Source organism: Rattus rattus, chromosome 3 (assembly GCF_011064425.1).
Source record: "Rattus rattus isolate New Zealand chromosome 3, Rrattus_CSIRO_v1, whole genome shotgun sequence".
Taxonomy (NCBI): domain Eukaryota; kingdom Metazoa; phylum Chordata; class Mammalia; order Rodentia; family Muridae; genus Rattus; species Rattus rattus.
Window position 1 is genome coordinate 48,981,257 of NC_046156.1, and position 26,563 is coordinate 49,007,819.

The 26,563-nt window shown below is 41.6% G+C and overlaps 1 protein-coding gene across 1 annotated transcript in view; it reads right to left on the bottom strand.

Annotated features, from left to right (window-relative positions):
* Positions 1-26,563, bottom strand: part of Vav3 (vav guanine nucleotide exchange factor 3) — a 331,496-nt gene that overhangs the window by 251,217 nt on the left and 53,716 nt on the right. The window contains exon 2 of the mRNA XM_032897450.1: positions 1,882-1,998. Within this exon, the coding sequence (XP_032753341.1) occupies positions 1,882-1,998 (117 nt within the window). The remainder of the gene's footprint in view (positions 1-1,881; positions 1,999-26,563) is intronic.

The window sequence follows — 26,563 nt, forward strand, 5'->3', positions numbered from 1 at the left end:
TAATACGTTTTTTAAAGCCAGAATTTTTGTTTCATGTTCCATTTCCTCAAAAGAGAATGTGTGGACTGGGACAGGATTGGAGACGTACGAAACCAGGAACATCTCTCTCTGCTTCCAGAACAGCTGTGCAGCATGGCCGCCGCCATTTGTACTTCAACTGAATTCCCCTATCTTCACTGGTCACAGAGCACAGCCATAAACAGGCTTCCCTTTGCCTACTCATGGCCTGACTTTCTGTTCCTTGTGCTACCATATTCTATCCGCCATCACTTTACTTGTGACCCCAAGTTGGTTACATGACAGCTTCCCTGAGATAAAAGCATTCCCTGTTATTATCTCCTCCCTTTCCTCCCATGTTGGCAAGAAGCCTGACGAGAGCCTCTAGGCTGGGAACTATTCGAAGATCACAGAATGACTCCAGTCACAAAGTCACAAAGAGGCTCAGCCTTCAGTCTCCATATATGAAAGAGCTACCAATCTTTGCTCTATGTCAGCATCAAGTTCCTAATATTTCTGTGACAAGTTTCTGCTTGGGTTTTATTATATAGCCAGATATTACATCATGAGAGTTAAGTAAAACCCAAGTCTCAAACAGATATTCGAGAAAATACTAGTACCCAAGTTAACGAATAAGAATGGGGATGGAGAGGTGGCACAGTGGTTAAGAACACTTGTTCTTGTAGAGGGCCAGGTTGAATTCCTAACTCCCATGTGGTGGTTCACAGCCACATGTAACTGCAGTCTCAGGGGTTCTGAGGGCACCAGACATATTTATGGTGCACACATAGAAAGGCAGACAAAGCACTCATACAAATAATGACTCCTGCAACTAAGAATCAAAACCAAAGCCTTGCGCATGTCAGACAGACTCTGAGACACAGAGCTGCACCCCACGGTCTTTTCTTTCTCTTCATACATGCATGCTTTCACAGTATAATATAGCAACCAGACTCAGGAAAACTCACAGGAAAGGAATTTGAGTTCACATCACTTCATTAAAAACGTCTATCAGTTTTGAAAGTATGGTTTTAATATTTAATTAATTCATTTATGAGGGGGGAATGCCAAATTCTGGAGGATGCATGTGAACGTCAAAAGACATCTTGCAAGGGTCACGTCTCTCCCCCATGTGGGTCATCGGTCTTGATGACAAGCACCTATACCCATGAGAAATCTCACCTGCCCAACAATATAATTTCCTTCACCATTGATTTAGTAGTCACCAAAATAATAACATAAATATTAAAACAATTTTCATGCAAAAGAAATCACTGAAATGCAAGCAACTGGACAATCTCCCAGCAGTGCTGGGGGTCCAGAAGTGCACATGCCTTGTATGTGTGAAGCCCCGGCTTTGTCCCAGCACCGGCCCATAGCCACATTTCATGTCTTCTCCAGATAATTGTTCAAAGTGTTCATTAAGAACAGGACAATTTCACCTCCTCAGCTTCCAAAAACGAGGTGACTTGTATATAAATAAAAAGCTCGAGGAAACATGTATTGGCCCTTGGACATAGGGATAGGATTACACCCTGTGAGGAGAAAAGATCTGGAAGGACTACCTGTGGGCAAAGGATGCCCCTGCCGTAAGTTACAGAGTGCTTCTGAACTCGCTTCCAAGGTGTTGCTGCTGTCGGACTCTGTTCTTTGGCATGGGACTTACCCTTACTTGCTAAGCCATTCAACCAAACAACGCAGATACCTGGGCCACTTGAGACACTTCGACTTAGTTAAATACTGTCCAGTGAAAAGTAAATGCTAGGCAAGGGCTAGGGAGGTAGTTCAAAGGTTAAACACTTGCCCAGCATGTGCAGAATTCTGGTTCAAATCCCACAACTATATTTTTTTTAAAAATGAATTAAAAAGCAAATATGTCAGTACCTTTCCAAAGTCACGAACATCAAATAGGTCAAATGCCTCAAAAAGCTCACTTTTCTTCATTCCGAACGTGTCACAGCAGGCGGCCAGAAATGTCCGGATATTCTTCAGACAGAGAAACTGAGGAACAGAAAACAGCAGTATAGGGTGAGTTTTTCTGAGTGTGAACTCTCTTCTGTCCCACATAAGATACAATGAGAACATGAAGAAGGACCATTCGGTTTTTCTTGTTCCATTTTTCATGTGTACACGAGTCATACAATAATGTTCCCCATGTACACAATATACATTCATCATCTTCATCACCCACTGTCCTCTCTTGTCCCCACTACTGTCTACTTCCTTTCTCTTCCTAAATACCCACGCCCTTCAGCTCTCACACCGTTTCGAAATCTAGATCCTGCACAGCAGAAACAATGTGCGATGGCTACCTTCGTGAGTCTCCTTATTGCTTTTGATCGGTTCAGCAGTGCTGTGAGCCGCTGTGACCAGACAGATGCAGCTTGTAGCCTCCTGAAACTCACATTGCAATATGAGATGACAACATGGAAACAAACTCGATTGAATAGTTTATGTTTTTATATGGTTCCCGGAGAAGGGATCTGGAGAGCAAACAGGCGAGCAGAGGTAGAACTTACCTAGGACGGTTAGAAACAAACTCACTGAGAGGCAGACGAGACATAGGGTCCTCTGATGTATGAGTGTCTCCAAGAGACATCAAAGCAGAGAATGTGCAAGGGAGAAAGGGAAAGATAATCTAAGAAGGGAGGGGTCAGACAGAACGGTCTGTTGGACAGCCTTTATTCTGATATGCAAAATACCAAGTGCTTGGGCCAAAGGTGAAACAAAATTTGATGTCTCATAAGGAGCGGCTGTGCTGCTGGCAGACTGGAAGATGTTGGAGTAAGAACCATGCAGGGAAACAGGAAGCTACGGCAGTGACTCCAAATGACAGGACATCGTGGACAAACAAGGAACTACACTCCCATGTGTTACATCTGAGGTGCCATTGGTCATCAGGCAGCAATTGGATATGTAAGTCTACAGCCCAGGTGACACATGGACTTCAGACCCAAGTCCCGGAATCTTTAGAGCAGTGGTTCTCAAACTTCCTAATGCTCCAACCCTTTAATACAGGTGTGGTGACGACCCCCAACTGTAAAATTATTTTCACTGCTACTTCCTAACTGTAATTTTGTTGCTGTTACTGATCAGGAAGATGGAGATCACCACTGCCTAGGGAAGCTGGCGGTGAAGTTTACAGACTCTGACAGAAGGCTCTATAGGGTCAGACCCTGGGGCAAAAGACTGTCTGGGGTGGATTCGGGGACGTGGGGAAGAGAGAAAGTGAAGCCAGGATAGAGGTTGTTGAACAGCACTGCAAAGGGAAACAAAACTTTGGCAGGGAGCAGAGGTTACCCAGAAAGAGGCATCCTTGCACGATGGGGTCCTTGAGCAGGTGAAGGAGAAGGGCTCGTCTGTGAAGTGCAAGGCTGACCCTGGACAGGTACACGCATGCCCAGCGCTTCCATACAACCGGGACAGCAGACAGACGGGAAGATGCTATTGACAACGTGAAACCCAGATGTAGGAGCTCACTCCCTGAATGACACGGACGTACACACGTGTCTACATACGTGTCTCAGAAGCAAAGCAGTTCTGGGTTTGCTTGTGATGAGTTCTTAAATCATCACCCAGGGCAACTTGGAACTAGCAATGCAGACCAGACCGACCTTAAACTCAGAGTAATCCTTCTGCCTCTGTTTCTCAAGTGAACAATAATATTAAAGACACAAGTCACCACTCTCGGTTTAGTAAATTAACTTTCAGAAATATGAACTGCTGTGACATACATTTTCATTTTTCATGTACTTATGTCAAAACTTTAAGTAAATGTAGAATATATATATATATATATATATATAATTCCAAAATAATTTGGTAAATTTAATCTCTTAGTGGCTGGTGTAGTTTGTAATCCCAACTCACATGGGAAATAGAAGGAGTACCAGGAGTTCAGGGTTATCCTCAGCTATGTATGCAGTGAGCTAAGGGTTAGCCTTGGCTACCTAAGACCATCTCAAAACCAGGGAATAGCAACAAAAAACAAAACAACAACAACAACAATAAAAACCCTTAATCTCCAGTAAGTGAGTACAATATCAATAAGTGAGCAATTATTGCTTCTTTGTTTTTAATGTGTTTCCAAAGCACTGACTGTCAACACTGCATCTTGTTACGGTTTCTTGTATTTATAAACTTGGAGAAAGCTCATCTTGCTTTCTCTGCATTCAGATTCGTCATGGACTTAACTCGAGTTTCACCCTTTACAGGAAGCATTCTCAGAGGCTTAAATATTTCAGGAGGGGTTAAAACCGCAAGGGGAAGCATCATAAACCCTTTGAAAGGCAAACAGCAGCCAATCAGGGGACGCAGCGACTGCTGTCACTTTAAAGATTCATGAGACCTTTACTGCACAGTACCACTCTGCATGTCGCTCCTCCACACTGAATCGCTTATTTACAGATTAAAAGCCTTGCATTCTGCCAAGACAGGCAATAATTACTCTCTGGGGGATTGTGCAATTGCTCTCTTGCAGTATTTTTTTAACATAATTAAGTGAGGAGAGACTCATAGCTCACCAAGGAACAAAGCACAGTTGCAAATACCGCCCTCCGAAGATGTCTCACCAAACCCACATTTTCCCCATGTGGAGGAAAAGCTGCAGCAGGTCCCCACCAAAACGCTTTGATCGTGAAGTCAGAAAGGCAAGAAGCATCATTCAAAGTTGGAACCGTTGAAAACAGTCACGAAGCCTGAAAAACAGGCTCTGCGTTTACTGGAGCCAATATTAGCCTTCCTTAACCTTCTCAGGCTCAATTCTATTCCGCTCAACAAGTGTTGGCGGGATCTGAACAAAGTCACCGTGCTGCTGCTTTTCCAGGCAAGTCGCTAGCCTGATTACCCTGTTTAATACCCGGTTTTAGCCAAATGTTTTTGAATGCCTGCAATATCATACATACTGGAAAAGCTAAAAGGCTCTGTTTTAAGCTCTTCTAGTAATACTCCTGGGAGATTTCCATAGTGCTTCAACATTTGGCTGGAAGCACCAGGCTCTGCACGCACACTCTAGACTCCTGGGTGTTCCGCTGCGTGCAGGAATAGGAGCAGAGCTGAGGAACAGAGGAAGGGGCTGTGGCATCATTATGGCGGTCCCAAACACAGCTGAGCCCACCAGACACCCTGCTCCCTCGGATCCTTACTATGCTTTGATTCTATCCATTGTTTCCAGTTTAAGAGACCCAACATGAAGGCTGAAAAAATAATATACCTACACCGTACACCCCGACCTACTCCACAATCACAACAGCGCCATGTATCCTTTTGTGAGCATGCCCTTTATCACAAAAAAAAAAAATTTTGTCTGTGCTGTTTGAAAGGAGGGCACAGACATTTTTATTCACTGCTAAGTCATTCACCATGCGTCTCTTGGAAGTTAGAATGTTTCCCTACATACCAGTAACATCAGCACACATCAAAAACCCAGTTCTCATCTTATTCTCAGACTTGATTTTAAAAAGAATTAACAATTAATATCCATTAGCTATTCAAATTTCTACCATTCTAACCTCAATCTCTTTTTATGTATTCACCCAAGCTAAGGTCTACTCCAGTGGTTCTTACTGCACTTGCTACATGCTCTTTGTAGTACATTTTATTTTGACACACGTTTAATTAAAATATAATTATATCACTTCCCCCTTTCCCTTTCTTCCCTCAACCTTCTATGTCACCTCCCTCTGACCCCTCTCAAACCGCCACTCATATCGATAGCATCTTTTATGTTATTTTCATGTATATTAATATATAAATACAACCTGCTAAGTCATTCTTTGTTGTTTGTGTATTTGTTTTCAGATCTGACCACTTTGTATTGAGTAGCCAAAGAGAGGGGTTCATCCCTGGGAGAGGCTAATTCTCTCTCAGGAATCATTAGTTGCCTAGAGTTCTTTGTCTGGGGTGGAACCCTGGGCTTTCTCCACCTTCCCTGTTAGCATGTCTACTGAGATTGTCATTGCTCGTGTCTTGCTTATGCAGTCATTTCTAGAAGAGGCAGCCTCAGGTGACTCCATGGCACAATAGATATAGCACATTGGACTTCTGGAAGAGGCAGCCTCACAGGGAATGTCATATATAGTGTAAGATTTCTTCTTTTATGTTGAGTTTTATGAAGACTCCATGGCTGTCTGGAGTAGATTCAGGGACATCCCACATTATCCATTCATCTGATAATTCCCCATGGAATTGCCACTCTGTTCTTCCAGCATCTACACTACCTGTGGACTGAAGTCTGATTGGCAGAAGTAACTCACACGGCAAACCTCACACTTCCTCACCTGGGAAGGCACAGTGATGAGTTGTCACACTACCTTAGCATTAGCCACTGCTAAGTCATCATTTGCTGGTCACTGCCCCACCTGTCCCTGTCATGATCTTAGATTCTTACACAGCCTGAGTGTGAAAGCGTGTTGTCCTGTGACTGTCTTATTTCCAGAACATTTCTCACAAGGGCCATCACTGATCACCCTTGCCATCAGTTACTCTGCTTGGGACAATAAAAGAGGGTTTATTTTTCCATTTCCATCCTCCTTCCTATTTATTAACTGATACTCTTTTACTTTTTAAAAGAATCATCTCATCTTTTTTGTACTTTTTTCTTTTGTAGAAGAACTGATTTTCACATGATCTTAGATTTGTACCTGAAGGAACAAAAAGTCCTTGCCTTTTTGACATCTCTCTGTTTCATTTTGTGATCTCGCTGTCTTATACTGTCTGTTTCACATTTTTCGTCATCTGGTTCTGATATCAGATGATTTACAGATAAGTGGCCTTTGGAAACACAGGAGCACCCAGCAACTCCGGGATTATAGCCAACAGCTACCAGTGAACCAACACCTCCACCTTCTGCAGAAATGACCTGGCCCTTTCTAGCTCATTTAAATAGAACTGGCCTATAAGGCCCCAATATACTTTTTGCAGTATTTTATAATCTCCTTAGAAAGCCTAGGAAGCCTCCATGCATATCAATCTTTTCGAAAGAAGGGAAACTGTAGATCATTGAAGAGGACCCATAGCTAGAAATGATGTGGTTCACACGATGTCAGGCAGCACAAATTTTCCTCCTGTCTATGCATTCTTTGGGGTTCAAAGGAGTTTCTTGGTCTTTTGTATCATCTGCTACAGCTTCAAATGATTGCCTTCAGAGAGATATTCACAGCACAAAACAGGCCCATCGTTTTTATTTCATAACCATCTCTTATTCTTGATCAAAAGTTATGCAACTTTACTAAACCAACCCAGTTATTCATATGAGATCACTTTAAGTGGTCTTGGAGTTTAAATCTTTGCAAATTACAATTAAATAACTTATTTTTTAATTTCATATGTATCCATACAAGATGGATAATTAAAGATATATGAAACTCAAATAGCCATCTGTTTGTTTTTAAAACATTAATGAGATGTCCATTCTATTATGTGTTAGACATTGTGAATTTTCTAAGATTCCCCAAGTGGATTTCGATTTATTAGTTTATTTAAAAGGTTAATTGAAAGTAACTTTTTGGACCAAAAATTGGGTCCAAAAAGTAAACAGAACCCAGACTCTCTCCTCTACCCCTCATTGCAGACATTCAGAGCACAGAAAACAGAGCTGGTGTTGCACAATAGGGTGGCAAGTCCCATACGAATGTGCAAAGATTCACTGAGAGTCAGGAAGCACGGAAACAACGTTCAGAAATAAGTGGTACGACATGGGACCTGGGGGGTAAATGTCAGTAAAAGAGAAATGTCTGGTGTTGGGATGGGGGAGGAAATAGCCTGAGTCAAGGTTTGTGTGAGAGAAAAAGAGATAGGTAAGGCATGGACCACTGTGGGCAGAGGAAGAGGTTAACATTGGGCACAAACAGGGAAGAAATCAGTGAGAGAGGACAGAGAGAGGAGCTTGCCCTTACCCAGCATGCCAAGGGGTTCTCAGCTCTGTCCTAGGAGTGCAGAGGTTAAGGAGTTTTCGGTGGAAGAGCCAAGCACTCCCTCGCATTGCATTTTCAATATTTCGAGCCATTGTTCTGTTCCAGGTGTCATGAGAAATAGACACTGTTTAGTCCTCACGACAACCCAATCAGGAAAATTTCGTTTTTCTTTTCTAGGTACAGAGACGTAAGAGATTGATTCACATTTACAAAACCACACTTGCCGAGGTGGTAGAGTCTAGGTTCAAATCCAGACCTTCTGACTTCAGCAACACATCCTTAACTACTGAGTTACGCTGGCTTCATGATGCAGTACATGAAGGAAAGGGGGGCTTGCTTTTTAGCCTGTCCTGAGATGGATAGCAAACGCAAAACAACTGGCACTACCATGTGTTAGTCTCACAGGAGATGGTGGTAGCTGAGAAGGAAGGGTGGGAGAGTAGGAAAAGAAAGAGCTCTAGGTCACACAAAGGGGAAGAGGTGGGAGAGGAAGACATAAGACTGCCCATAGTCTTATAGTCTGTAGAGAGGGTGAGCTACATGAGAGGTGGTGACGACAGGCTGTGCCAGTTCATTCTGTTCTTCATATGTGGAAAGACCCCGCCCGTATTGAGTGAATGTGACCTCCCTTCCACGAGTCTTCATGGGTAAGTGATGCGTTCTAAGAGCAAAGTCACCTTGCATTCTCTTGCCCCCTTCATCTCTCTGCCCCTAAACAAAGATGTCAATAGATTACTTAAGGTGGAGTGAGAGAAATGGCAGAAAGACACGCGACATCTATGCGTGACCTGGGAAACTAAAAACTAAAGTGAAGCACTAGCAAGGCCTATGACATCCTAAAATGATGCATCAGGCCAAAGCCATCTGGACCTAACCAAGAGTTAGTGCAAAGAGGGTAGCTTTGAGCCAAGATTCCAGCACAGATCCGGGCAGAAACTCACAAAGCCCTAACCCTGGCTGAGGCGCTCTGGCAGCTGAAGGCTGCTAGGGTAGAGAGAGCCAGCTTTCTCCAGAGAAGGATAACCTACCAGACATGGTTCTCTCCTTCTCTCTGGGTGCCAGGGACCAAACTCAAGCTGTCAGGCTAGTTGGGGCAAGCGCCTTTACATGGTGAGCCATCTCTGCCCCCTTCCCCTCTTTAATTAAATGGAGTCAATCATATACCTCCTGGAAATTAAAAACAAAATGAAAACGGGTCTTCATTGGCCTGGGGACATATGTGCATTTTCCTTGTGGGTCAGTGGGCAGTAATGGGGTTTTGTGGGCATCGTTCCGTGAAGAAAACTCATTTCGGCAGCATGGTATCTCCAAAGTACTTCATCTGGACCCTGCTACGACAAATATCCTCGGGGACAGTGAGGGAAGGCAGCAGACAGAGGGAAGGAGGGTCCTTAGTGGTAGCCAAGTTCTCAAAACACCAGCACAATTCTCCTCCCAATCAAAGGCTCGACTAATTTCTGCTGTTTGTAATTGCTTATCAAAAGACATAATTAACACTATTTAAAGTCAATGTTGGGAAATTTTATTTGGCTGCTGTTGTTGTTTGTTTGTTCTTAACGTTTAAAGACCAGATGCAGAGCACAACACATGTCATGCACGTGGAAGTCAGAGCCCTCGCTTTCAACGGATTCTCTTGCTGTTCACTATTCCATCTCTCAGATAGCTGGCCGTTGGAGTACTAGGATTACACGGTGCTACAGTGTCTGGTTTCACATGAGTCTTAGGGATCTAAGCTCAGGACTTGGTGTTTGTGTGGCAAGTGCTTTGCCCCCTGAGCCATGTCCTTAGTCCATCAAAGTTTGTTTGTTCCACATTTATTTATAATGACAGTGTACACACATGCAAAGAGCGGTTTCACTGCTGTGGTTTAGCTCCTAAGTGTAGGGCCAACGTGCAGATTACACACTCGTCTCTACAGCACCTGGTGCACACCTGTTCTGGAAAGCGGCGAGCTGGCTGTAAGAGCCATCCGTCCAATGATGGTCCCGAGAAACGGTAAACACTAGGACAGCAGAGAATGTACGGTTCATCTTCATATCCTTGGATCCCTTCCAACAGCACCTGGCTGTAAGCAAACTTCCGAATGGATGTTGAAGTAGCTTGTTTACAGGGGAAAAAACTGACTACAAACCATCCTTAAAATATTACAAATTCTAAAAGCAATAAATTGGCCGCCAGGAAACTCGGAGTAAAGTTTTACATTAAACTGTCGTCGTATCCTTCTACCTAGATGTCAATATAGCAATATATCTTTTTTATTGTTACTTTAAAACCTTTTTGAGGGGCAGGAGAGATGGCTCAGAGGTTAAGAGCACTTGCTGCTCTTCCAGAAAACAAGAGTTGGGCTCCTAGCACCCAAGTTGAGAGGCTCATATCAACCCTCCACCTCCAGACACCTGAACATAAACAGCAAACACACAGGCAAACACACACACACACACACACACACACACACACACACACACACACACACACTTAAAATAACCTTAAAACACATTTTTGGGGACTGGGTGGCAGTGATAACTACAAATAAAATGAATAAAAATTTTCAAATTATTAGGCTGATATTGACATAACTTTTTTTTCTGGGTTGTCAACTTCTGGAACATGGTTCAGTGCTGGGCTACTAGCTGATCCTCAGGGACTAGCCGACAGTCAGCAGCACCCAGGATTTTTATATCAGTGATACAGCAGCAGCTAACAAGGGTAGCAATGAGAAGCAAAAAGAATAGTGGCGCTAAGCAGTTGTAATGCTGCTAACGTATGCTAATCTGGAGAGGATGAACAGAACCTACACACACACACACACACACACACACACAACACACACACACCACAAAACCACATACACTCACACAACACACACACTCACAACACACACATATACAACACACACACAAACCACACACACACACACACACACTCATACACAACACACACTTACAACACACACACATACAAACCACACACACACAATATACACATACACACCACACACACACAAAACATACACACTCACAACACACATACAACACACACATACACAACACACACACAATACACACACACACTCATACATAACACACATTTACAACATACACACACTCACAACACACACACACACCAAAACCACATATACTCACACAACACACACACTCACAACACACACATATACAACACACACATACACAACACACACACAATACACACACACACACACACATAACACACATTTACAACATACACACACACACAACACACACACACACCAAAACCACATATACTCACACAACACACACAACACACACATACACAACACACACACACAAACACACATTCACAACACACACACACATAACACACATTCACAACACACACATACACAACACACACACACAAACCACACACACATAACACACATTCACAACACACACATACACAACACACACACACAAACCACACACACACATAACACACATTCACAACACACACAAAACACACACACACACACACACACACACACACACACACACACACACACACACACACACACACACGCCCAAGGCAGGGCCCTCAGAACAGCAGGCCATTCAAGAACTGGATCAGAATAGAGTCACCTTCTTTGTGTCACCTCAGTAGAATGGAGGCTGGTGGAGTCCCTCCGTAGAACAGCACTCACCATGAAGAATACCTCATCTCTGTAGCCTGTCACTTTTAAAGATAAGCCTTACAGATCTGCCTTTCATACGCAATGGGAACAAATGCTACTGCGTTTTTCTGCTTTCTGTTGTTTAAGATTTTTATTATTCTGTTTTCACACTGTATTTTGATCATATTTGTTCCCAGCTCCTCAATTAATGCCTCACAGATGCCCTCCCACCTCCCAATTCCAAGTGGCTCAAATATCTAAAGATTAGACAGGAATCTCTGAAACTCCTAGAGGAAAGGGTAGGGACCGAACTTCTGGCTCTAGCTTCAGAGAAGGACTTTGTGAACAAGGCTCCATGCCAGGGGCATAAGACCAGGAGTCGACAGGCGAGACTCCATGAAGTTGAAAGCACTGTGACCTGCAGAGGAAATGGTAACCAGCTGAAGAGGCATCGTACAGCACGGACACAAACCCTGGCTATATGACGAGGAGGTACATCTCACACAAGCAAGCACCAACCAACCAAACTACCCAACTTAACAAGTCTGTCAGGTTCCTGTCAGCGTGCGCTTCTTGGCATCCGCAATAGTGTCTGGATTTGGTGACTGTATATGGGATGGATCCCCAGACCTATGGCTCCAGCCCCATATGTAGCAGAGGATGACCTAGTTGGGCATCAATGGGAGGAGAGGCCCCGGGTCCTGTGAAGGCTCGATGCCCCAGGGTAGGGGAATGCCAGAGAGGGGAGGTGGGTGGGAGAGGGTGGGTGGGTGAGTACCCACATAGAAGCATGGGGAGGGAGCATGGCATAGGGGGTAGCTGGAGGGGAAACCAGGAAAAGGGATGACATTTGAAATGTAAATAAAGAAAATATCCAATGAGAGAAAAGAATCTTATCCTGAGGCTCCCAAACCCATGGATGGATAAATGGAATATGAATGTTTAAGAAACAGCAAGGGGTTTCTAACCCATATATTTTAAGACTTTTGTTTTGTTTCAAAAATTAGCAATAAAATAACAAATACTAAAAAGTAAAAAACAAGTCTCTAAATTAAGTATTCAAATATGCTTAAGAAACATACAACAAGTTCATCAACCTCACCCTCAGGGAAATGTAAATTAAAGTTCTTTGAGATTTGATCTTTCTCCAATTGCAACAGCTAAGATTAAGAAAACATACTTCAGTAGACTCAAGTCAGATTTAAGGTCAATAGGTTCGAGCAGAAACTGAAATTAATATTTCTCTGGGAAATAGCGATGTGGTTAATGACAGTAGTGATTAAATATAATGTGATTTTAATCTATTATAACAGCATTATATAAACAACACATAATTATTCTTTAAGATAGAATTAATTTATATCCTAAATTATCACAACACATAAAAGCAGTAACTGCTCATCACAGCTTTAATTGATTTTTTATATTAAAAAAGTCTGTTTTGACATTTTATCCATCTAGCTTCATATTAAATGCACTCAATTCCAAAATATTACAAATTCTAAAAGCAATAAACTCTATGGCTAGGCATGCACTTCAGAACTCTTGGTGTCTAATCACATGAAGCCAAGTCACAGGAATCTACTTCTGCATTCAGCTGTCAAGACACTACGACCCACACACACAGCCACCGCACTCAGGTACCTGATGCCTGACTCTGTGTGGGTTATCTCTTTATCTGGGGTCCACATAAATCTTTCTGGCCAGCCTTTTATTTTCGGATTGCTCATTATTGTGACAATATAAAGGAGGGATGATAAATGATTAAAATAGAAAACACTATCATATCGGTTTTACAAAACAGATCATCTAAGCTCTACCGACCAGTCTGCTGTTCGGGCTCCACCGCAAAATGTTTGAAGATACGTTTTAAAATATTCATGATGTCAAAATCTTTATGGATTTCTGATTTTGAAGAATCTTTACAATCTTACCATATTGTTAAATAAGACAGGGCCGATGCTGTGAACCGTACACTGTAGGACTGTCATCGTTGGAAAGGAAGGCTTCTGAGGTACAATTAAAAACGAAACACAGCACCGCCGCCCACAACATCAGAGGAGAGAGACATATGTAACATTTCTCAGAAGTAAACAAAACAACATATTAAACTGCAATTCAGATCAACAGCATCCTGAACTTTAAACCAGCCAATCAACCTTTCCCCATAGGACACTTGAGAGAGCCTTCTTTCTTCCTTTCTGTCTTTCTTTCCTTTTAAAATACATTTTGAACTAATATATAATCACCTCACATCCCTTCTTCCTTTCCTTCATGCTGCTCTCAAATGGGTTTCTTGATTATTATCGTCACCGTCTAACTCAAGACGCTCAAGAGTAGGCTGCACTTCATGCACATTAACTCTGGAACAAAATTATTCACATCTTCCCCATCATTATTTTTCTGTGCTAAATGTCACCCTAAACCTGCCCACATTTCTAACCTCTAATACTGTCCTTGTGACCACACTCTTCCAAATTTAGCATCAACATCAAATTTTACATCAGTCAAAAGACAAGAATCTTGAAATTTTGCAGTTGAGGGCTTAGAATGATGACAAGATCTCCCCAATAGCTTTGACAATAGTCTGGGTTGTTTAGGGGTTCCCGTGGGGCCATTTTGGTTTAAAACAGGATTAAACATAACCCACTCTTTGTACTGAAGACCTCATTTGGTGATGAGAGATGTTCAAGAGGATTTGGGGAAGAGGAAAATGTAATCAGAATATATTGTAAAGGAAAAACTATTTTCAATAAAAGAAAAGGGAAAATAAAACAGTTGCAACAAAAGAATAAAGATTTAAAAATATTTTTAATGAAGAAAGAAAAGCCAAGTAAACCTAGCAAGTGGATGGGTGATATGGAGGCAATTCTGTCTGACCTCAGAGACCATTCTGAGTCAATAAACTAAATGACCTTCTTATAGCTATACCGTTATCATTGCTATAATTACTAATGTATAAATTATAATTATATCTTATGCTTTATTGTCACTGTTCTATGCATATGTGTGTATGTATATTCTACATACACACACACACATATTTTTTTAATGTGACCATATAAGCCATCTCTACTTCCTTCTGTTTTTCTCTACTCTCTTCCAAGCTCCTACCTTTCCTCTTCTTCTCATAACCCAACTTCTACCTTTGGATTTTTAAGATTATACTTGCAAGTGCAATCCTATAATTCTTGTATTTCTGCTCGCAACTTAACATTTTCCATTTGTTTTTCTTAAGATGCTACTTCATTCATTTTTCTGTGGCTGAATAGTATTCCAGTGTGTATACGCACCATGTTTCCTTGGTCTGCTCCCCTGTTAATGGAAACCTCAGCTAATTCCATAATTTGGCTCTTAATATAGAATATTAATAAACTTATATATGCAGGTAATATTGTGATTTTAATTACCTTGGTGATTATTACTTAAGGGATAATATAAATTCAATGGATCATGTAGAGTTCCATTTTTGGTTTTTGAGAAATTTCCAAACTGTTCCCATGAGAGAAGTGCCACAATTCTTAACAGCAGAGTCAGGATTTGCACCCACATCTTTGTGTGTTGCTAGTTGGTCTCTTCTGTTCATCTCATGAGCAAGTGGGTACTGATGGGCAAACAACTATGACTGAGAACTCAATTCTCCCCCTGCACAATTGAGTGAACATTACCAAAGGCATACGATTGAAATGATACAGCATCTGGGAGGGCCATGGGCAGCACTGGGTGAATGAGGAGACTGCCCACACAAGTCCACTGGTATTGTCTGATCTAGAGAATTTCCTACATTAAACACTGCAGTGGGATAAAGCTTAAATAACATCCATGCATGGGTCGCAATGGCACCCATCTTCCCTTTCACAGAAATAGGGCTATGCATTGCAAATGGCTCAGCAAAAATCACACAGCATGTTTCAAATGAAACTAGAATTTTAAATTTATCTTTTATACTCTATAAACCACATCTTCCATTACAGGCCTGGGGAGGCACCAGATACCTATCATGCTAAAGACTCAGGAAGTTGTACAAACCAAAAAGTGCCTTCAATTTGGTAGAAAGCAGCTGAGCTGAGTGTCTGGAGATCCCAACCGCAGATTACAGAGACTAATTCTGGAGAGGATGGAAGATAAAGGGTTTCCTAGAGTTGGAGTTGAAGGCATTGACATTCAGTTGATTAAAATTCAGTTCACTGGAAAATTTTGACTCAAAGACAGAAAACTGAAGGAAACGAACTGTGGAAATTAACTTGGGGTAAAATACCCACTTACTTATATTGCCTACTTTTAAGTTTATTACCTGACACACGGTCTTCTTTCTGGTTTATGCTCCAGGTTTTACCATCTATATTATAGGAAAATGGTGTGCAGGGCTTCTTCCTAGATTCTGCATGGCAACTTAGCCAAGTCACTATGCTGATGCTACACTAACACTACGTACACTTAATCATCACCTGGAAACTACTTATAATTTGTAAATAAATGCATCATTATTTAGTGTATCTATTGCAGTATTTATACATCAGTCTATTTACAAAGCAACCATATGTCTGTCTATCTACAGAGCAGGATATACGTTACTGATTTTATAACTCATTTTTTGTGTCCTTTCTCATATAATATTAAACCTCATCAACATTCAGATCACCAAGAGGAAGAGTGGATGAAAGGGAGAATGAGCCACAAAAAGGAAACAGACAAAGGAACCTCTCTCCTGATCTTTGCCAATCAGGTGCAGGCTTTCTTATGTCACATCTTCCATGTCCTTGAGTCTGCAAACAAGCCTGGATATCTTCTGTTTCAAACCGTCTTAAACATCAGCATTAGCAGTCTCTCAGCTGCTTACTTTCCCATAAGCATTCCAGCATGGGCTCATCGCTAAACTACCTGATGTCCATCAGTACCACAAAGGATCATCTAGATCAGAGGTTCTCCACTTCCTAATGCTGCGACCTTTACTACAATTCCTCATGCTGTGCTGACCTCCAACCACAAAATTATTTCACTGATACTTCATAACTCTAATTTTGGTACTGCTCTGAATCATAATGTAAATATCTGTTTTCTGGTGGTCTTAGGCAACCCCTGTGAAAGGAGTCATGACCCACAGATTGAGAACTGCTGATCTAGGTGGTTCTAGATGAAACAACCAGAAAGGCTCAACCAAGATCAGAAAGTACAAAAATAAAACTTAGACTTACAGAAAGAATCTTGGTCACATTGCTGAAACTTAAGTGTCACTCTTCAAGATAGATAGATAGATAGATAGATAGATAGATAGATAGATAGATAGATAGATAGATAGATAGATGGATGGATGGATGGATGGATGGATGGATGGATGGATGGATGGATGGATGGATGGATGGATGGATGGATAGATTGATATATGATACAGACAGACAGGTGGATGGATGGATGGACACACAGATATATAATGAGTATCCATCCACAAATCATAAGAAAAATAAATTTCACAAGGAAAGCGTTTGAGTTTTCAGAGCCTATGCATTGTGAGCAGTTATATGAAACTACTTTTAAACAATTAAGCACCAAATATAATTGTACTGGCTGGTTTTGCGTGTCAACTTGACACAAGCTGGAGTTATCACAGAGAAAGGAGCCTCCCTTGAGGAAATGCCTCCATGAGATTCAGCTGTAAGGCATTTTCTCAATTAGTGATCAAGGGTGGGAGGAGGACTCAGCCCATTGTGACTGATGCCATCCCTGGGCTGGTGGTCCTGGGTTCTATAAGAAAGCAAGCTGAGCAAGCCAGGGGAAGCAAGCAAGTAAGTAATATCCCTCCATGGCCTCTGCATCATCTCCTGCTTCCTGACCTGCTTGAGTTCCAGTCCTGACTTCCTTTGGTGATGAACAGCAATGTGAATATGTAAGCTGAATAAACCCTTTTCTCCCCAACTTGCTTCTTTTTTTCTCCCTTTTCTTTTTTTCGGAGCTGGGGACTGAACCCAGGACCTTGCACTTGCTAGGCAAGCGCTCTACCACTGACCCCCCCAACTTGCTTCTTGGTCGTGATGTTTGTGCAGGAATAGAAACCCTGACTAAGACAATAACAATGTTCTCACATTGGCCAACTCTTTTTCCTAATTAGGCTGCTATAGCCCTAATACCCCCATGAGATCACAGAGTAATAAAAATCCTACATGAAATAAATGCTATGCAAAAATAACACACAATGATATTCCATGAACATACTGGTTCCATAAAGAATATCTCACAGAGGCAAGGCTAAGTAATTCCCATCAGCCATCTGGGGTACACATGATGGGCTGACTGGGGCTGCCACACTTCCATGCCTGCCACCATACACACTTGAAGGCACTTACAAATGCCCAAAGCATTTCTCATACATGAACATCTAGAGATAAAACTTGATATTTCAAGCAGGTAGAGTGACCACTGCCCAAACACCTAGCAGCAATTAAATGTGAATAGAGGCAAATTTTCAGGCAGGTGCTGCTCTGAGCAAAATTCAACCAGTAGTAGTCTTGCTACACAGAATGAACTTGAAAACTAAATAAAAATGCAATTTCTCTTCTTAAAGAAGGGAAGGTAGATGGAGGGAAAACTGGACATTTAAAACAGCAGCAGAATATTGGTTCAAATGTCCTCCTTTACTGCCATTTTTTTCCTGACTGCAGAAAGTTCCAGAATAACTCTGAGAAACCTCAAGTACCCTAAAATATCATTATTAGAGGGTGATACAAATCTCTTGGCACATGAAGCTTCATGATTAGAAGCTTGGAAAAGTCAAAGTGATTCCTAAATCTTGGTAGACACAAGAAAAACAGAGGCATACAGACACAGACAATCTGATGATGTGACTCTGTATAATTTAAGACAATTACGTTTTCTTAATAATTCCTGTATTTTTGTAGTGGCACATGCCAAATACTGCATTCTACCTGTAAACTAAGAAATGGTGGCTAAAAGGCATCAGAAGTTTCTGTAGGTCTTATTTGGTTAGGTATATTTATCATATATATTATCTATCATATATCAGATATTAGGTTATATATCATGTATCATATGTCACATTTTATATATCAAATTGTGTATTATGTAGTATGTAGTGTGTGTGTATGTGTGTATGTATATATATACATACACACACACACACATATATATATATATATGTATATATATATATATTCTCAAAGCCTAAAGATAGAGGAAAAAATCACATCTGTGTGTCCTTGCTGTCTGAAGTTGCCCTGTCTACTACACATCTAGAATTTCTATCTTGCCTGATGTTTTTTGTAGACAGGTTTTCATGTAGCCCAGACTGGCTCAAAGTTACTATGTCCCATTTTATTCTTGACCCCTTGATTCTCCCAAGTGCTGAGATTAGAGGATCATCAGAATTTTTTTGTCAAATGTCAATTTTGCCTTCTAGTCCATTAGATTGCTATGTTTGTTTTCATGTAAAAGGTGATATCAACTACTTGGTATTGATCTAAGCCCTCTCTCCCTCCATGGTCCAAGTGTCCCAAAAAGCATTAGCTCCCAGAAACCATTAGCTGAGAAAAGAATAACATGAAAAGGCATCTGTCAGCAACTCCATGAAGGGACAGTTAGTTTCTACTAGGGACAGTAGCCCAGTGGAGGATGGCCTGGCCCATGCACCAGCCATGCAAACAAGGAGCTTTTCATACATCTCCTGTTGCTTAGTATATGTTCACATTATTTCCATAAAGATGACTCTTTCAAAGTAAAGCTTTGAGTCTTTGGTGTGTTCAAGAAAGAGGCAACAGAAAGAATTCTACAGATTACTAGACTCAAAGATTCAGATGCTGCTCAACATTGAAAGTTTATTGATATTTTAAATACCTATTGAAACCATATATTTCATTAAATACATAAGTAAAATGTTCATATAATACAGTATACATTGTATATGAATATAAAAGAGCTAGAGGTCAAGGATGACCTGGGCAAAATATTATATTTGGAACATGACACAACTGGGAATGATGAACTAACACAGAGCTGTGGTTGCCAGCATAATACCTGCACAAGATCAAGCCAGTCAACATTCCAGCACTAGGGAGGGGTGCCCATGTCCCCATCCCTAGCTGAGAAGCTACAGACAGCTGACAGAAAGGGAGAGTTTGTTTTATTTAGGAGTGTGTTGCCTCATAAGCAGATCATGCTGCAGCGGAGGGTCCCACACCTATCTGCATATGAACAGCACAAAATCAACTCAGTGGAAAAAATAGCAATACATGATGTTAAGAGTGGAGAATATATAGAGAAGGAGTCGGAGAGGAGCAAGAATTCAATTTTAAAATATGTTCTAAATACTTGAAATATACTTCATCTCAAAACATATCAACAGATCTGCATTTCAGCCTAAGAAAGGAAGGCATGCAGGCCCTCTGTCAACATGCTCTACGTCTCCAAGAAAGAGATAAAGTAGGTGCAGCACATTCTTTCAAGGAACCCACTATACATTAAGGGAATTAAGACAGCAAAGGATATGATGGGGACGCTGAAAGTATGCTCATGCCTTTAAGAGCACGCGGAATGAAATAGCTGTTCTCCCTGAAGGCGGGGTTTAACAGGCTTTCTAGATTACCTGTTTTCCTGAGATAGTTTTCTATGTATGAATTCTGATGGCATCTTACTTCACACAGCACATAAAAGCTTACGACAGAGTGTCAAAGGTGTAGTCCTATGTAGTGGCTAGTCCTGGTTGTCAACTTGACTCTATCTGGAATGAACTACAATCCAGAATTGGAAGGATCACCTTTGATCCTGATCTTGAGGCTGGGAGATCCAAGTTTCTGACCTGAATCTTGGTATGGAGATCTTGAGGCAAAGTGGCTATGAATCGCAGGAGACTAAGGCAAGGAGATCTCTGAGTTCACCTGGGACAAAGCAAGTCCCAGACCCAGGCATGGTGGTACACGCCTTTAATCTGGGACACACCTTCTGCTGGAGATTTACATAAGGACATTGGAAGAAGGAAGAGGCTCTCTTTATTGCCTGCCTGCCTCGTGGGACTTCTAGATCCTTGGCCTTCCACTCACAGCTGCTGCTGATCATTGTTGGGGAGTTGGACTACAGACTATAAGTCATCAACCAATTCTCTGACTATATAGAGACTACCCATAAATTCTGTGACTCTAGAGAACCCTGAGCAAGATACCATTCAAATGCATTAATACAAACATCTTAAGGCAAGTTAGAACAGCAGACAGAATCAACCATCCAGTCAGCTCATTCACTAAACATCATTTTCCAGAGCCTCCCAATTCTGTGCATGGTAATGAATAGCAGGGCTCACTATGATCAATGACCTTGCATCACACTGCAGGAGAGAGATGGGAAATTATCCCAATCTATTTTGATAGATGTCATTACAGTGTATGCTCGTGGTTACCAAGGCACAATAACACACATTCCTGGAAGGCATGAGAAGCAGGCAGCCGCAATTGATCCCTGGAGAGAGAGTTCAATCGTAGGCCTTTCTAAGGCCATATGATGTACTGACGTTGAATAAGGTTCTTCGTAGTGTTTCTTCATTATCCGCTTTGGATCTTAGGAAATAGACATTACTCCCACGTGCTAGGTGAGCTACACATAGCTGGAGAGGTGAATTAACTTGCCTAAGGTCAAGCTAAGAGTTTTAGTTGGCTGCTTTGGGTTTCCCCAGAGCAGATGTGCAATTAACACAGACTGGCTTTTGTCTGCATCATCACTGGCTTGATCTCAGTTTTCTGAAACCTGACCTTGTCAAGAATCTCCTTGGTCTTTTGTCTATACTACCTCTCTAAATATGCAATAGTATAGACTACCTGCAGAATACTTCTTACGATCAGCCAGCACCTGACTAAAATCACTTCTGCTTCTTGTACGTTTCTAGAAAGTCAAATCTATGCCAGAAGCATCGCAAAGTAAACTTGATAGAGACGTTTTAATAATTTGAAGCAGTTGGACATGAATAAAGATCTCTTTGTGACAAGTCAGGTCATTTAGGCAGTCCACTGGAAACTAACTGGTTATGTGACGTGAAAACCCAATATAGTGAATTTACAAGTACACTAGACAGTAGTACACGCCTACCACTGCTTATTATGTAATTCTGTCTGCACATTCTTCTGGAATGTCTGCAACAATGGGGAAAGGTATCGATGTTCTACCTACAAATTCTTTAACGTTTAACAGATAGAGAGGGGAGAAAATTTTTTCTTCTGGATTAAAAATGAAATGCTATACCTTATAAAGCCTACGCTGTGAGCAGAACACACTGTGCTGGTCCCACCAGTGGACTGGTGTCAAGATAAGCCCCAAACCCATGAGAACAGGCTGATGGGGACAATCTCCTTGCCTCTAAACCACAATCAGAACAATGCTAGAATAAGCAGTGCTGTTGACACTGTATGTCCCTTCGTTTCCTGCAAACGGCCTTCTGAGATAGCTATGTTCATCATGACAGATCATGACATCATGCTGAGGCAGGTACGGCTCCGGCATCATTACACGCTCACAATAGTGACTCTGCAGTCTCCGATGACTGACCAGACAGACATCTCACACCAAACATTTCCTGGCAACGTTGTGCAATTAAGCTCCCAGGAAAACAGCCCACGAGTTCTCTCCTCACTTACATGGTGAATAAATGCATATCTTTGCCTCGTTGTTTTATTTAAATAAGGCTTTCAAACAACACATCCGCCTTAAGCCAGAAACTCAGTTAATAACAGTGTCGCCCTCTTACAAATTTAAATCAAACATTGACAATAAGATGTGATGCCCCAGGAGTAAAGATTATTAGGCTATAAATGTATAAGAGGCCAAAGAGCCCTAGGAAAATATGACTGGAAATGCTGGCTACTGGACCAGAGAAAAATCATTAGAACAGGCTGGGTACCTGCTGCGTCCCAGACACTGTCGGTGACAATGCCATACAAGGCAATTCTCCACCCCCGAACCCCCATTACCTACTAGTTATGCTCTTTGATCTGTGGCTCTGAAAATATGCACCACAACACCCTAGAGCACCCAAACAATGTCACGGGGACAGTACAGGCACCACAAGAATATTCAACATCTGTCAAACAGCGCACTGACTGGCAGCAGGAATCACCACACAGTTCCAGAAGAAGCTTGCTGCATCCCTTTGGGGGACATATTTTTCTGATGTTGGACATTCAGAACTGCTGTGACATACAAGTAATTACAGAACGCTTGGTGTAGAAAAGCGAGTAAGGTTAATACCGTTCTAAGATGCACATTCTGTTGTGCATTAGTGGTTAAATAGAATAGGTAAGTCAGAGACATAAATGTTCTTAGAACCACTAAAGTTTGAAGATCCCTACGGGACAGGAGGCTAGACCAGGGGTCAAGTAAAAGTTTGATCTGCTCTTCTGTGAAGCTCCTAATATGTCTACAGAGTAATTGGTAACTGAAGGCACATAGCATTTTATGTTACCTTTGTAATATAGAGAGAGAGATAGTTGTTACCATATATATTTCCTCGTTCTTACATTAACTTTGCTCATCTTTCATCCTGTGTCATTTGTCTAAATATGATAACTGCTTTCGTAAGAAATTATGTGATGTTTATTCCACATTTGGGATGAACAATCTTTCCATTTTCTGTACCATCCCCTCTTTTCTCTCTTGTATTGCCACAGACAGAAACACTGCTAGTAATCCAATGTAAGAGATTTCTAGTTGAAAATTCCTTTATAATTTAAAACTGTAATCAGACTGTGATTATTGTTTTCTTTTGCAGTCAATGCATTTTAGAATGGTCTAAGGTCTTACATGTTTAAGCCTTCAAGAAGACATTTGTCTCAGAAGCCATGCGTTCTTAAACAAAACTTGCAGTGTTACTATGAGCTCTTGGTCATGGATGTCCCATAGTGTTCCCCGAACAAAACAAATTATTATCATTGTTCTTAGTTCCCCATCAGAACTAGTAAGACCCTATGGTTGATGATGCCACACTCTTTGTTGCAAGACATAGAGGACTGAGCTGGGAGAGTCCCTCTACTGACAAGAATCTACGGAACTACAAGGATAGGCCGGAAGCAGAGAAATAAATATCATCAGTTTCCTTCCCAGCTTTGAATCTGGCAAACAACAATGCCACCCTGCTAGACAAAAACATGCTCGCCAGTTCAACAGAGGATGAATGTCATGGGGAGGAGCTTTCTGATTTGCAAACTCCATAGAAAGGAATTCATACCTTGTATTGTGAACTAGATCAAAAGCCCATGGATGTAGATGTCATAGGCTCTGGCAGGCAACATACTAACATTGGCTAATTGGACAGGGTGTCAAACTGTCATCTATATTTATGTTTAAACCCATAATGGTGCTTTCTGCCTTAACCTGAGAAGCCTCTAACTCATAGGTGATAGTTAATTCAGAGAGACTCCTATTTGGTCAGAGCCGATAATAATGAATTTTTTTCCTGCTCAGCCCTGAATAAGACATTGACATCATTTCCTCCACAGTTCAGGAAACATCACAGAAGAGGGAGCAGAATAAATGTAAGAGCCAGAAAGAGAAGGGGAGAAAATGCTGCAAAACACAGTCCTGTGGACATGGCGCAGCCACTGTATTCATGAACACACAGAGCTGAAGGTATCTGCATTTTATTACCTGCCAGCTTTCCATCATGGTAGGTGACTGCCTGTGGTATCCCCCACCCCTCCCTGAGTATCTAACAGCAGTTAATGGTGGCTGGGAAAGAGAGACTCATTTCCTTCAGTGGTGTGGCCATGATCATGCAAGCAACTGTTATAAAACCCAATGGTTCACAAAACATAAAACTTTGGCTACGAGGCTACCTGTCATGAGGCTGCACACCTTATGTTACAGTCATGAATCCAAAGACGAGGTCAGAAGCAAGTGAAATTAAAAATTCCAATGACATAATTGTAAGAAGACAATTTGCTCATGTGCATTCATAAGCATGTTCGCCAAACCAAACAGATAACATGAGTTTCCTAGCCCTGGATATCAATGTTACTGTACTATAGAACAGGTCTCAGTGGCTAGCATGGCTGGGCTGTTAAGCTTGGCTTTGGTGAAAGTGAAAAAGCAGAGATAAATTCTCATTTGTTCCTCATTATTCTCATTATTCTGATATCTTAGATTCTTAGATCTCTTCTTATTCTCATTAATCCTCATTCGCCTGTGGGGAACAGCTCTAGCTGTCCTGGAGAGCTGGAGGTGATACACAATCCCTCTCTCCAATCAGGCGTATACACAGGAAGGAGATAAAACATCAAAGTCAAGACGAGGGGATGTGTTGAGAAACAGAGAGAAAAAGAGGAGCATGAGAGTATTTGGGGGTGAACAGTTGGAAGTGCAGCTTTGATTTTTCAGACAAAATACAGCACCTCAAAACAGAACGGGGGCCAGGAGGAAATGCCTGCTGGTGTCACAAGTTTAGCCAAAGTGGGCCAAATGATTTTGAAGTCAGAAATGCTAGGGAAGTGGATATTTGCCAGGATTGTGCTATCCCTGCCCCCAAACTCTCTAGCCACTCCCCATTGTGCCATCCTAGGGTAGAAGCACAGTGGAATATGGTAACAGTCAGGGCTCCAAAGCAAAGGCACACATTGGATTGGATTTCAGCTGTAAATGGTACACAGGAGGTCAGTCTCTCTAAAAGCAGGCAAAAATGACAATACCGGTCTCTCAAGGTGGTGTGGCAACTAGTACTTCCAAGATACTCATTATAGGATCTGAGGCACCACCACTTCATGACATCAGCTACAGGGGACAAAATGAATCCCTTTAAGTTTGCTCAAGAGCCCTCCATCTGGCTAGCAAGAAAGCTCTACCTTAGCATTCCCAGTCATCTCAAAATAAGCATGGGCAAAGCTAGGCCCCCAGGACTCGGAGCCAGTACCTGTGCTTACATAAGTTAATTTGGCTCACTCCCTCCTCGATGGCCTCGGCAGCATTACTGACCCCCTGCTCCTAGTTACATCAATGTGACCCTTTGCTAGCTGTCTCTGACTCTAGAAATACATCCCTAACCCAAAATATGCAATGTTCCACCATTCAGAGCATTGTAAGCAAACTTTCCGATTCTGGACTTCTGGATTTGGAATGCTCAACTGCTAAACTACTCTGTGCAAATATTCTAACTCCCTGACATTCAAAATAAGAAATATTTCTTATTGGAGATGATTGATCTATATTTTTCTCTCTGCTATTTTCTCTGTTACAGACAAACTTTAGCAGGACCTGTTCCAGAATCCTCTATATGTGTCCTTACTTTTTCTGGTACACCAAGAACATGCTGAATAAGTGCTGTGGACTTCTCTTCATTCAAGGTCACCAAATGGGCACTAACCACACATCCCCTCTATACATTACAAAAGACCTATATTCAAGATGCTGTATTTTCAATTACTTAAAAATGAGTTAACATACACTGTCCTAATTTGCTTCTATTGCTTTGATAAATATCATAACTAAAACCAACTTGAGGAGGAAAGATTTATTTGGTTTATATAGCCCGGGTCATAGTCCATCACTGAGGGAATTCACAGCAGGGACTCAAAGCAGGAACCTAAAGGCAAGAACTGAGGCAGAAGCCATGAAGAAATGATGCTTAATGGCTCTCCTCCCTACCACCCCCCATGGCTTGCTTGCTTGGCCTGCTTTCTTATACAATCCAGGACCACTATCTAGGGCTAGCACTCCCCAGGCTGGTCCGGGCCTTCCCACATCAATCATAAATCCGGAATATATTCCACAGAGCTACCTGCAGACCAATCTGATAGAGGCATTCCTCAACTGAGGCTTCTCTTCCCCATGACCCTTATGTCAACCGGAAAGAAAACTGACAAAAACTAATGAGCACATATTCCTCTCTGTATTTAGTTAATGCCTGGCCTTAGATTACCATATATGTATTTTTTATCTTTCTAGATACATACCGTGGGTACATACACAACTAGATTCACACAGTAGAACTAAAATGATGCTTCAAACAAATGCCCTATACATTATG